This window comes from Lissotriton vulgaris, chromosome 6 (assembly GCF_964263255.1).
Source record: "Lissotriton vulgaris chromosome 6, aLisVul1.2, whole genome shotgun sequence".
Taxonomy (NCBI): Eukaryota; Metazoa; Chordata; class Amphibia; order Caudata; family Salamandridae; genus Lissotriton; species Lissotriton vulgaris.
This window is the reverse complement of record NC_141694.1, coordinates 1890637668-1890651216: the sequence shown is the minus strand read 5'-3', so window position 1 is coordinate 1890651216 and position 13549 is coordinate 1890637668. Positions and strand designations below refer to the sequence as shown.

At 45.8% G+C, this 13549-nt stretch overlaps 1 protein-coding gene across 1 annotated transcript in view; it reads left to right on the top strand.

The window, feature by feature from the left end:
- Positions 1-13549, top strand: part of LOC147709788 (uncharacterized) — a 134565-nt gene that overhangs the window by 107912 nt on the left and 13104 nt on the right. The window contains exon 7 of the mRNA XM_086928229.1: positions 6434-6586. Within this exon, the coding sequence (XP_086784355.1) occupies positions 6434-6586 (153 nt within the window). The remainder of the gene's footprint in view (positions 1-6433; positions 6587-13549) is intronic.

Sequence of the window (13549 nt, the reverse complement as noted above, 5' to 3'; positions counted from 1 at the left end):
GTTAAATACGAATATATAACCGAGCAGAGTATTGGGTCTGCTACAATATATACAGTTGTTATGTACAATTTTTACAATGGTTATGCAAGTCTAAATCAAATAAATCAACAAAATCCAAAAATGCAATCAAAAGCAATATATCCAACAATTTGTGACCAGTAGTATGACAGTGTTTTCACACTACGGGAAGGATAATGAAAAGAAGCAGACACTGGACATGAAGGGGCCTACGCGTTTCAAATCCCTATGGATTGGGAGGGATTTTCATCAGGGCCAGGTAGCTCTAAAAAGGAAAAAAAGAAAAAAAGAAGATTCTATAGTATATATCTTAAAAGATTAAAAAAAAACAAGAAGCTAGAGTAAAGAACCACCCAAGGTTCCAAATGCTTACCACTAGCGGAGAAAATCCGAGGGAAAGATGTATCACCTGTGTAACAACAAAACAATAAGGACTACATAAATGAAGGGAAGTGTTTGTCCGAGGCTTTAGGATACAGTTTTTGGGCAAACCATTTACCTTAGGTGTGTGCGGCAGCCACATTGGTGAAAAAATCCAAGTTGTAGAATGGGCGGCGAGTAGACTTTGAATGGCCTTAGGGAGAGACGAATACTATTAGTGTGGAACGGTAATGCAAGATTGTGCTTGTTTAACTGGTACTGAACTTGGGTTCTTACCGGAGGATCGTGGACGTTCGCGTCCCAACTCTTGGTTGCGAAATATTAAGGTTCAGTCTTCGTTGATTTCCAGTCACTGATTGAAAAAGAGAAAAAATGTTGAAGACTTCTCGGACCAGTATTCAAAGTGTGGGTACACACGTCTTTGAAATTAGAGCTAGACGAGGTGCTGCTTACCGGAAAAAAGCAAAAGGTCTATTCGAAGGAATAACCGGTGTCTCCAATAGCACTAGTCTCTCGCACATGCGTGGAGTGTGGTATGGTGGCTGCGGCTCCTCTATATGTAGTGCATGATTGCGCATGCGTGAAGTCGGCAAAAGTAGTGGCTTCAGTTTTTTCAGGTTTTCTCTCATAATTTATTTATCTCCGATATTTCATTAAGCCCTCTCACGGCTGTGTCGAATTTGACAATTAAATAGGCCTCTCTTTTTGAAAGTTTTTGATCCATGTCTCCTCCTCGTGGATCCTTTTCAATACGCGAAATCACTGTCCATTTGATGTCACTCAGGGAATGGTTGCAACATTTCCAATGGTTTACCAATGGGGCGTTTTCAGTTCCATTCTTTATTCTGGATTTGTGTTGGGTAATTCGGGTGCGGATTTCTTGATTGGTCTTACCGATGTAAAGTAGGCCGCACGGGCAGATGATGCTGTATACAACATATTTCGTTTTACAATTGCTGAAGTTATCGTGTTTCCATGAAATGCCCTGATGTTGGAATAATGATCCCTCGATGGTTAATTCACAACACAGACATGTTCCACACTTGTGGTGGCCTGTAATCGGGGGAAATCCCATCATCTGTCTTAGCGATGGTTGTGTATTAGGTTTTATACCAGCTCTTACTACGTGGTTGGCCACGCTGTTTTCTTTCCTGAAAGCGAACAGCGGCGTGTTTTGCAGGCTGGCATCCAGATTTTTTACAAGGTGCCAATTTTGGTTGATGATTTTTTTGAGATTATTGGCATTGGGGCAATAGGTGGTTACACAAACTTGTCTGTTGGAAACTGGTTTATTTTTTCTTTCTAACAAACTGTCCCTCGGGGTCCATCTGGCTCTTTTCATGGAGTTCCGGACTAGTTTTTTAGGGTAACCCCTGTCGCACAGTTTAGAGACTAGATTTTCAGCATGTAGTTTGTAGTCCTCGTTTGAGGTGCAATTTCTACGAATTCGTAGAAATTGCCCGTACGGCAAATTTTCTTTAAGGCTCCGCGGGTGATTGCTGGAGAATAACAGAGCCTTGTTTCTGTCAGTGGGCTTAGTAAAAAGGGATGTGGCCAATCTTCCTGCCGATGGAAAGACTTCAACGTCCAGAAAAGCAATTTTTGTAGCTGAGTGAGCTATGCTGAATTGTATGTCCAGTGTTCTGGTATTTAGCCAGTTATGAAACGATATGAGGGCCTCTTCACCCCCAGTCCAAATCATGAAGACGTCATCTATAAAACGCCACCAAGTGGCGATGCGTTCTTTGAAGGGGTTATTATTGTGGATGTATTTGTCCTCATAGAGTGACATAAATAATACTGCCAGCTCCGGGGCAAAGGGACACCCCATGGCGACCCCTTTAGTTTGGAGATAAAATTCATTTCCGAAACAAAAATAGTTTTTTTTCAAGGCAAAAGTGGCCAGATCCACTAAAAATTGCGTGGGTACCCGGACGGGTCTGGGTCTTAGATCTAAAAAATATTCCAGTACAGCCACAGCTTCATCTTGCGGGATTTGTGTGTAAAGCTGTGTGACGTCCAGTGTTACAAGCAGATCTTTGTCCTTTTCAAATGTTATTCCTTCCAGTTTGGTTATAAAATCCGTTGTGTCTCTCAGATAAGAGACAACTAGATCCATAAACTGTTTCAGAAAGCAGTCGACATACTTCGCTACCGGTTCCCACAGGGAGTCACACCCTGCTACGATGGGTCTCCCCGGAGGCCTTGTTTGATGTTTATGGACCTTCGGAAGGACGTAAAATAGTGGTGTTTTGGGGTGTTTGTTACGTAGATAATCCAGCTCTTTTGGGCCCAAAAAGCCTGCTTCGAAACCTTCCTGTAGAATGGGAAAAAGAAGGTTTTGGAATTCCAACGTGGGGTCTTTGGCGATTTTGCGATAGCACGTCTGGTCATTTAACTGTCTCATTATCTCAGCTGTATAATCGTTAGTGTCCCAAATGACGATGGAGCCGCCCTTATCGGCTTGTTTGATGGTAATTGAGTTGTCATTTTTTAACGTGGAAAGGGCATTTGTTTCCTCTTTTGAAATGTTGAATTTCACGAACTTTTTTTGTTTCTCCATGTCCGAGATGGCAGAGAGGACGGTTCTTTCAAATATTACTACCTCTTTTGGTACTTTGTTCCCTGGGGGGCAGAATGTAGATTTTTTACGTAATATCGTATCATATCGTTTCATAACTGGCTAAATACCAGAACACTGGACATACAATTCAGCATAGCTCACTCAGCTACAAAAATTGCTTTTCTGGACGTTGAAGTCTTTCCATCGGCAGGAAGATTGGCCACATCCCTTTTTACTAAGCCCACTGACAGAAACAAGGCTCTGTTATTCTCCAGCAATCACCCGCGGAGCCTTAAAGAAAATTTGCCGTACGGGCAATTTCTACGAATTCGTAGAAATTGCACCTCAAACGAGGACTACAAACTACATGCTGAAAATCTAGTCTCTAAACTGTGCGACAGGGGTTACCCTAAAAAACTAGTCCGGAACTCCATGAAAAGAGCCAGATGGACCCCGAGGGACAGTTTGTTAGAAAGAAAAAATAAACCAGTTTCCAACAGACAAGTTTGTGTAACCACCTATTGCCCCAATGCCAATAATCTCAAAAAAATCATCAACCAAAATTGGCACCTTGTAAAAAATCTGGATGCCAGCCTGCAAAACCCGCCGCTGTTCGCTTTCAGGAAAGAAAACAGCGTGGCCAACCACGTAGTAAGAGCTGGTATAAAACCTAATACACAACCATCGCTAAGACAGATGATGGGATTTCCCCCGATTACAGGCCACCACAAGTGTGGAACATGTCTGTGTTGTGAATTAACCATCGAGGGATCATTATTCCAACATCAGGGCATTTCATGGAAACACGATAACTTCAGCAATTGTAAAACGAAATATGTTGTATACGGCATCATCTGCCCGTGCGGCCTACTTTACATCGGTAAGACCAATCAAGAAATCCGCACCCGAATTACCCAACACAAATCCAGAATAAAGAATGGAACTGAAAACGCCCCATTGGTAAACCATTGGAAATGTTGCAACCATTCCCTGAGTGACATCAAATGGACAGTGATTTCGCGTATTGAAAAGGATCCACGAGGAGGAGACATGGATCAAAAACTTTCAAAAAGAGAGGCCTATTTAATTGTCAAATTCGACACAGCCGTGAGAGGGCTTAATGAAATATCGGAGATATATAAATTATGAGAGAAAACCTGAAAAAACTGAAGCCACTACTTTTGCCGACTTCACGCATGCGCAATCATGCACTACATATAGAGGAGCCGCAGCCACCATACCACACTCCACGCATGTGCGAGAGACTAGTGCTATTGGAGACGCCGGTTATTCCTTCGAATAGACCTTTTGCTTTTTTCCGGTAAGCAGCACCTCGTCTAGCTCTAATTTCAAAGACGTGTGTACCCACACTTTGAATACTGGTCCGAGAAGTCTTCAACATTTTTTCTCTTTTTCAATCAGTGACTGGAAATCAACGAAGACTGAACCTTAATATTTCGCAACCAAGAGTTGGGACGCGAACGTCCACGATCCTCCGGTAAGAACCCAAGTTCAGTACCAGTTAAACAAGCACAATCTTGCGTTACCGTTCCACACTAATAGTATTCGTCTCTCCCTAAGGCCATTCAAAGTCTACTCGCCGCCCATTCTACAACTTGGATTTTTTCACCAATGTGGCTGCCGCACACACCTAAGGTAAATGGTTTGCCCAAAAACTGTATCCTAAAGCCTCGGACAAACACTTCCCTTCATTTATGTAGTCCTTATTGTTTTGTTGTTACACAGGTGATACATCTTTCCCTCGGATTTTCTCCGCTAGTGGTAAGCATTTGGAACCTTGGGTGGTTCTTTACTCTAGCTTCTTGTTTTTTTTTAATCTTTTAAGATATATACTATAGAATCTTCTTTTTTTCTTTTTTTCCTTTTTAGAGCTACCTGGCCCTGATGAAAATCCCTCCCAATCCATAGGGATTTAAAACGCGTAGGCCCCTTCATGTCCAGTGTCTGCTTCTTTTCATTATCCTTCCCGTAGTGTGAAAACACTGTCATACTACTGGTCACAAATTGTTGGATATATTGCTTTTGATTGCATTTTTGGATTTTGTTGATTTATTTGATTTAGACTTGCATAACCATTGTAAAAATTGTACATAACAACTGTATATATTGTAGCAGACCCAATACTCTGCTCGGTTATATATTCGTATTTAACCGAGTTGAGTATTTGTAGATGTGTGTCGTATGAATGAAGATGAATGATTGTGATATGAATGAATTTGATATGCCTGTTGGATTTTAACATTTTCACTGGTTTTGTGTCCATAACATTTTCTCTTGGTGTGTAAAAAACTGTATTTTCTGTTCAATTGTATATGATCAAGACATATATAACCCCCTCTTTCTTTGACCCAGACGTTAAAATAAAATAGCAACTTATAAGCACACCCCAGTTCTGAAGAATCCTCTTTTCTGGTGGTTAAATCTCTCTGAAATTATTTTCAGTATAGGCACTTGTTCTTTGTTGGATGTATACTGGCCCAGCCTTGCTGATTCAGGGCCAACCCGACTTGTTTTCAGGCACTTCTAAAAGTGGCATTTCTAAAATAGTAATGACAAATCCGCTTTTACCAATAAGCAGGATTTATCACCTCCAATACAAACATGGCCACTCTACCTTTCTCATATCAGAAATGACCATTGAAACACATATCGGGGAATCCTCAATGCAAACCTATGAGAGGGCAGCCTCACAGCAGTAAGAAACCAAATAGGCTGTTTGTCATTACCAGCACATGCCACACAGTTAAGGCAAATTTCCTACCTTTCATCTACAGAGCATCCTGCCCATAGGGCTAGCCAGGGCCTACCTTAGGGGTGACTGATATGTAGTAAAAGGGGAGTTGCAGATGCGGCAAGCACTTTATATGCCACGTCGCGGAGGTAGTAAACTGTGCGCATAGGCCCTGCAGTGGAAGGGCCTGAGACAGGGTTGAAAGGCTACTTCAGTGGGTGGCACAAGCAGCACTGCAAGCCCACTAGTAGCATTTAATTTACAAGCCCTGGGTATATGGGATACCACTGTACCAGGGACTTACAGGTAAATTAAAAATGCCAAATGGGTGTAGACCAATCTTACCATGTTTACACGAGAATGCCCATGGACTTTAGCAATGATCAGCAGTGGTAAAGTGCCCAGAGTGATAAAATCACCAGCAACAGGTCAGAAGGTAAGTAAGGAGTAAGGCAAAACGTTCTGGGATGACACTGCAAAACGGGCCATGTCCAACATACATGCAGGAAGATTTATGAAATGGGCAATCTAGATATCTTGAAAGATAGTTGTGTTTAGGTGAGATGTGAGCATGGAGAATGCGCTTTGTGTTAGTATGTTAATGTAGTTCATTTCGAGCCCTGTTTATAGCACTACTTATTGTCAAATGTAAACAACCACAGCAAGTGGATATCTGTTCCTTATTTAATGTTAGAACGTTTGCTTTTTTTATCTTGCAGATCAAATTTTATTCTGCCCTTATGTTAATGTCACTTTGATCAAATGCAAGACGCCTCCTGCCAAGCCACTATGCCGCGATCACTCGCATTGTCCAGCTAACAAAAGATGCTGCAACACCGGGTGCAGGGTGAAGTGTGTCGCTGTTGCTGAAGGTACAGAAGGCTGCACTTGGAGTCACAGATTGGCCAACTTTGATTCTTCGAGAGAGGTTATCCTCTTGTAGCGCTTTTTGTTGTTGCAGTTTTGTATAGTGCGAATTCGCCCATAGGCATCAGAGCGCTTTACATGAGCACCAGTCGCGTTACAAATGGACGCATGCGTTGTTAGGCCCAGGGAGATTGAGAGATTTGCTTAGAATCAATCATGGGATGTACAGCCTCCAGCCAGACACAAGGCCCACGGAGGGATGAATTATTAATATTTAACAGGGAGGTTTGACCTGGTAAAAAAGGTTATTTTAACAGGTTGACGATCAGGTTTTACACTGCCGCAGTCAGGCTACACAGGATAGGCCTGTAGACATGTTTGCAGTGGCACGGCAGTGCATGGCACCATAGGTGCTACAGTCCACAGTAGCATTTCACATGCACATTTTACACAATGTACAAGAGACTTACAGGAAAGTTAAATATACCAACTAGGAATAGGCCAATTAAATCATGTTTAAAGTGAAATACATGCACTATACTACTGGTTAGCAGGGGTAAAGTGCACAGAGTTCTACAGCCAGCAAAAATGGGGCCAGCAAACTGTGAAAAATGTGGAGAACAGCGCAGAAAAGGCAGATTTCTACAAAGGGCCTGTTTGTGTCCGACAAATATTGAATCTGTTGAAATAGAATATGTTTCAATAAAAAAACACTTAGGCAACAATATGGAGATAGTAGCAAAGAAGCAATGTAAATATGGCAACCGCATCAGTTTAGCAGCAGCTGATCCTTTCATTGACTTTTCTTGGATTGCCATCAGTGTGCGAAGCGACTCCAGCACTGCCCCGCCCGTGCGCCTCAAGATGCGTCACGCATCTACCCCTCCTTGGACCATGGTGTTATAAATGCATTGTAAATGCGACGCTTCTGTGGTGGCGCAAGGGGGGGATTACGTGATGCATCTGTTCTGGTGCATCCCTGCTGATTTGCAGAGATGCGCCAGAAGACGTAAATATGCCCCTACGTGTCTGAATTCAACCTTAGCACTGATATTGCACTAAAACTTCCTAAGGTCAGCAGGTCCGGCCTGGATCCCGTCTGTGCACGTGTGAAGTGGAGCGACATGTCGTGTGCATACAGGAACTTTGTATATGTATACTCCCTCAATGTAATCCCTCTTTGGTTCCCTCCCAATGAAACACTTCCAACAGTGGCTTTGTCGATAGGGCGAATAGCAGCGCAGATAAAGAGAACCCCTGGTGCACGTCACATGTTTTTTTAGAGGGGTTCTGGTATGAGTCTTCCTGTCTTCACTCATGTAGTTGGATTACAATAAGTTATTTTATCCAAGTCATTGATTTCTAGGCCGAAACCATCACATGGCGAACCAGCAGTAGATAATTCCCATGAAGGTGTCAGTAGCTTTCTCTAGGTATATAGACTCCAGGGCTGGAATGCTGTGAACTTTGTGGAACAAGTGATATTCTAGCTGATGACACTTTACCTAACTGTATGTCATATAAATGTAACATTGATGGTGGGCGATACGAGGACGCTTCTAATGGGTCTCGATGAGGTTTGGATAATGTCACTACTACACCACCCTTATTGGTAGGTGGTAGCAATCCATGGCCTCTTTCTACTTGTTATATAGCCACCACCCTGCGTAGCAACAGTGTTCTATACATGTCAAATAACTCTGAAGGCAATCTCCTGGGAGCTTTACCCGTATATGAGTCCCTGATTGCTTCTGTGATATCTTACAAGGATATTGTAATTGAGGTCAATTTCTTGAACACTGCTCTACCAACAAAGCCCTCCCCTCACAGTCAATACTTTTATTGCAGTCAATAGAAGCATTTATTTTTGGGGAGCTAGTCATCTCAGCTCCTTGTGTCTTGAGTGCTACAATTGTAATGTTTCTCCTTTCTTTATAGCAGCTAGGCAAGTAGAAGACCTGCCTTGCCTCTCTCATTATGCTGCCTAACTAAGTATTTCCTGTACTCAAGTAGGCACATGGATCGCACTGTCCCACTAAAGTTAGGTCTTGTGCACACAAGGTTTTCCCTAGTCTTTGGTTCTGTAACTGCTTTGATCTTCCGCCTCCCGCCTCCCAGCTGCTCCTCCCTCCCACCTCCCCATATATGCCGGACCCTGCGCGGCCGCGCCGCAGGCGTGCCACAGGCGCGCCTAAGGCAAGCCCGTCTGCGCCCATCTGCACCTGGACCGTGCCCAGCGACAGGAACTCTGGACCCCGCACACACCACAACACCCACCTCCGCTATGACTCCAGCACTCTCCACGAACTCAACGCCGGACCATCCCGCACCTGCTGCCTGGCCGCCCCGAAACGCACCCAAGGACCCTTCTCCTGCCGGAACTGCAGCTTCACCAGCATCAGACCCACCAACCCACCCAACATGGGAACCAACTTCCTCAGATGTATCCTGCTCAACACCCACTCCGCCCGCAAACATGCCGTCAAACTCTGGGACCTACTCGACATCAACGCTCCAGACGTCGCCTTCCTGACTGAGACCTGGCTGACCCCTTCCTCGGCACCTGACATCACCATAGCCATCCCCGAAGGCTACAAGATCACCAGCAAGGACCGCGCCAATGGAATAGGAGGAGGAATTGCCATCGTCCACAGAAACACTCTCAAAATTTTGACACACGCCGACGACACACTCAGCAATGCCAAACACCTGCACTTTCAGATCCACACCGACCCCAACACAACCCTGAGAGGCACCCTCATCCACAGACCCCCCGGACCCCGACCGCAGTTCTGCGACTCCATCACCGACCTCGTCAGCACACACGGCCTCGCCTCCACGGACTACATTCTCCTCAGGGACCTGAACTTCCACCTCGAGAACAACAACGATGCCAACTCCTCCACCCTGATTGACAACCTCGGCAACCTCGGGTTCAGACAACTCGTCACATCAACCACACACTCCGCCGGCCACCCACTTGACCCCATCTTCTAAGCAAGCACCCATGTCTTCTTCGACCGCACCACCTAACTCCATTGGACCGACCACTGCTGCATCCACTTCACCTTCTGGAAACCCACTACACCATCGCACCCAGCAGATGCCTCGCTGCAGCTGGGGCAAGATCACCGAGTACCAGCTAACCGCCGCCCTCACCCAGAACCCACTCGCAGACCCAACTGAGCCAGACGCCGCAGCCTGCAGCCTCAGACAATGGATCAACGACTGTGCCAACACCCTCGCCCCGCTCAAGAAACCCACGAACACCCACACCAGCAAGAGAGCCAGCTGTTTCACCAAAGACCTCCAGGCCTCAAAGCGAACCTGCCGAAAACTAGAAAAAAACTTGACCCGCGAAAGAACACCGGAAAGCTACACAGCCCACAGGAACGCCACCCACCGACACCACCCACTCATCAGATCTGCCAAAAGGACCGCCTTCAAAGACTGCGTAGACAACAACGCACACAACAGCAAAGAGCTCTTCTGCATTGTGAAGGAACTCTCAAACCCCAGCTCCAACACCAATGACATCCCACCATCACAAGACCTGTGCGACTCGCTGGCCACCTTCTTCCAAGATCACAGACATCCACGACACCTTCGACGCCGTCACCACCCCGGCAACAGCCCACACCCCTGCTCCCACGACCACCACCCGCACCAACCGTCTGCACACCTGGACCAACATCAACGACAACGACACCATCAAGATCATGAACACCGTCCACTCCGGTTCCCCGGAAGACCCCTGCCCATTCCACATCTACAACAAAGCCAGCAACACCATCGCACCCCACCTCCGGAAAACCATCAACTTCTTCTTCGAGACAACAACCTTCCCGGAGAGCTGGAAGCATGCAGAGATCAACGCCTTACTAAAGAAACACAAGGCGGACCCCAAGGACCTCAAGAACTTCCGACCCATCTCCCTGCTCCCGTTCCCGGCGAAGGTCATTGAAAAGGCTGTCAACAAACAACTGACCAGCTTCCTCGAAGAAAACAACATCCTGGACCCATCCCAGTCAGGGTTCCGCAGCAACCACAGCACCAAAATTGCCCTCATCACCACCACCGACGACATCAGGAACATGCTCGACAACGGAGAAATCTCTGCTCTCATCCTCCTGGACCTGTCAGCCGCTTTTGAACAGTCTGCCACCGCACACTAAGAGCACGCCTCCACGATGCCGGAATCCAAGAGAAGGCCATGGACTAGACCACCTCTGTCCTCTCCGGGAGGACCCAGAGCGTCCGCCTCCCCCCCTTCTGCTCCGAAGCCACTGAGATCATCCCTAGGCTCACCTCTCAGCCCAACATTGTTCAAAAACTACATGGCACCACTCGCCCACGTTGCCCGATAGCACAACCTAAACATCATCTCCTACGCTGACGACACCCAGCTGATCCTCTCCCTCACCAAGGACCCCCACACCCCCAAAACCAAACCTCCATGAAGGAATGAAGGCCATCGCCGATTGGATGACTAACAGCCGACTGAAGCTGAACTCGGACAAGACGGAGGTCCTCATCCTTGGCTCCACCCCCTCGGCCTGGGATGACTCCTGGTGGCCGACGGCACTTGGAGCACTCCCTACACCCATCAACCACTGCCGAAACCTAGGGGTCATCCTTGACTCCACACTCTCCATGACAAAGCAGCTCAACGCAGTCTCCTCCTCCTGCTTCAACACCCTTTGCATGCTTCGCAGGATCTTCAAGTGGATCCCCACCTGACTCTTCGAACAGTAGCAGCACCCCCCCTCCCTAGCACCTTGAGACCCTCACAGGTATGTAGTGTGCTTTTAGTTCATTTAAGCTGTTTCTGAAGCTGTTTGCCCATACAATCTAGCTACTGATATAGTTTTACCATCCACGCCATCTGGTTCAATTTTGATATGCAGAACTATCAGATGTTTATCTGACATGATCCATACCAAGGCGCACCTCAAGTATGATGAGTATATTGTGAAATGTAATCATCCTTTCCACTTCTTGTGTCATTTATTGCCTTTTGCCTTTGACAGATGCAGCTTATGCAGACAAGACTGATCTTTGCTGTGTATAGGCAGATCCGTATATATTTTATACCTTTTTTTATCAAATTCCCCATCCTCCTTATTATCTAAATAATGCTCTTATACCTAGTCAATCTAGAAATGATTTTGGTTTCTGAATTATAAACGTATTTGTGATGTCAGAATGCCCTGCATGACATGTAACATGGAGCCCTGTCGAAGAATGTTACCAGTTGATGCCCTTTCTCTTTAGTTCCATATACCTCCAGTGGTGTAATATCTAGAGTGCAATCAATTGTCTCTTAAAGCGTTAAATATAACACATTCCCCCTTCGACTGGTCTTGAACGGTCCATGCCCAACCCAAATGAGTTTCTTTATAACTGGCCGTTACAGAACTCTCTTGGGACTGCAAAGGCATGTGGAGGCGACAGTATGAGTTTGAAGCTCCCACACCCTACTTATTGCACTGCATACTCCCCCCAGTTGAGCATATGAAGCATCTAGTAACACTGTCATGCTCCATATTGATTTGGTTTAGCAATATTACATTTGTGACTTAACAAGGTTGCCCACCCGCTCTTAGGTGGGCAGTGCAATGCATACTAATGCAAGTCGCGCCCCTCCCTCTTATGTCCCCATATCTTTACCGCCATACGCCATAAGAGGGATGATGTGTGGAGGTGGCTCTGCCTCTTCAACTGTTCTCTCATCATCCGTTTAATTCCGGTGCCACTATTCCTGATTTGGAGGAGTGAGTGGTATCACCAGTGCTGTGGTACAGTAAGATCTGACCTGTACAACTGTTACCTTTTAGTCAACGAATGCTTTTTCCTTCATTGGTTTGTGTTGAGTATGGGTTCATTGTCTGTTGCATTTTGTGTTTGGTCTACATGTATTGGGTTGTTCTGCTGCTAAATGAAGTTCTGCTGCCATTCTGCCACCACTTACATGTGTGAACAATTTCCATATAGAATTGTCACTTTGGCTGAGAATAGAAGCATTTATTTTAAGTTCAAACATCTGAGGATAGTAAAGAAACCTCATTCATTCATGCCAACATTTTAGAACAAGAAAGTGTAGGTAACTGGACCCTGTTGCAGTAGCCTGGTATCTGATGGAACATTGACTCAAAGTGTTCTGGGACCCTGCTAGCCAGACCCCCAGTACCAGTGTTCTTTCCCTAAACTGTACCATTTTCCCACAATTGGCGCCACTTTAGGCTCTGTGTTCTGTGTAAGACCCTAGTAAATGGTACCTCTGGTACCTAGTGCACTGGAACTAAAAAAGGTCCTTATGGGCTGCAGCATGAATTGTGCCACCCTCAGGAACCCTTCACCATGCCATGCAGATTGCCATTGCAGGGTGTGTGTCTTGGTGCAGAGAAAAACAATGAGTCAACATGGCACACAACCCTGTGTGCCATGCCAGCAAAGCCCTACATGTGGCATAGGTAAGTCACCCCTACAACAGGCCTTACACCCCTAAGGCAGGGTGCACTACATCCATGTGTGGGCATATCTGCATGAGTAGATGGGTCCCTGTGATATCTAAGTTTACCCTTAGATCCCACAAGTGCACAGGGAAGTCATACCGAGTATGTGGGCTGGACACTTGTGATGATAAGTGCACCAGCTACATGATGGCTTCACTGTACCCACAGATGTTAGGTACCAAACATTTCATCCCCAATAAACCCACACTGAGGCCAGTGTTGGATTTATTGAGGAATGCACCCAGTGGGCCCCTTAGAGGTGCTTGTGAAAAACTATCGACCACTAGTGTGTTGACTGACTGGTCTTGAACAGTCAGCCACCCTAGACAAGTTTCAGACCTCCTGAGGTGAGAGCCTTTGCTATCGGAGGTCAGGAAAAAGCCTGCTCTGGGCAAAGATGTGTAAATTCCTCCCTGCAGGATGTGCATTCCAGGGTGGGATGCTTCAGAGGCT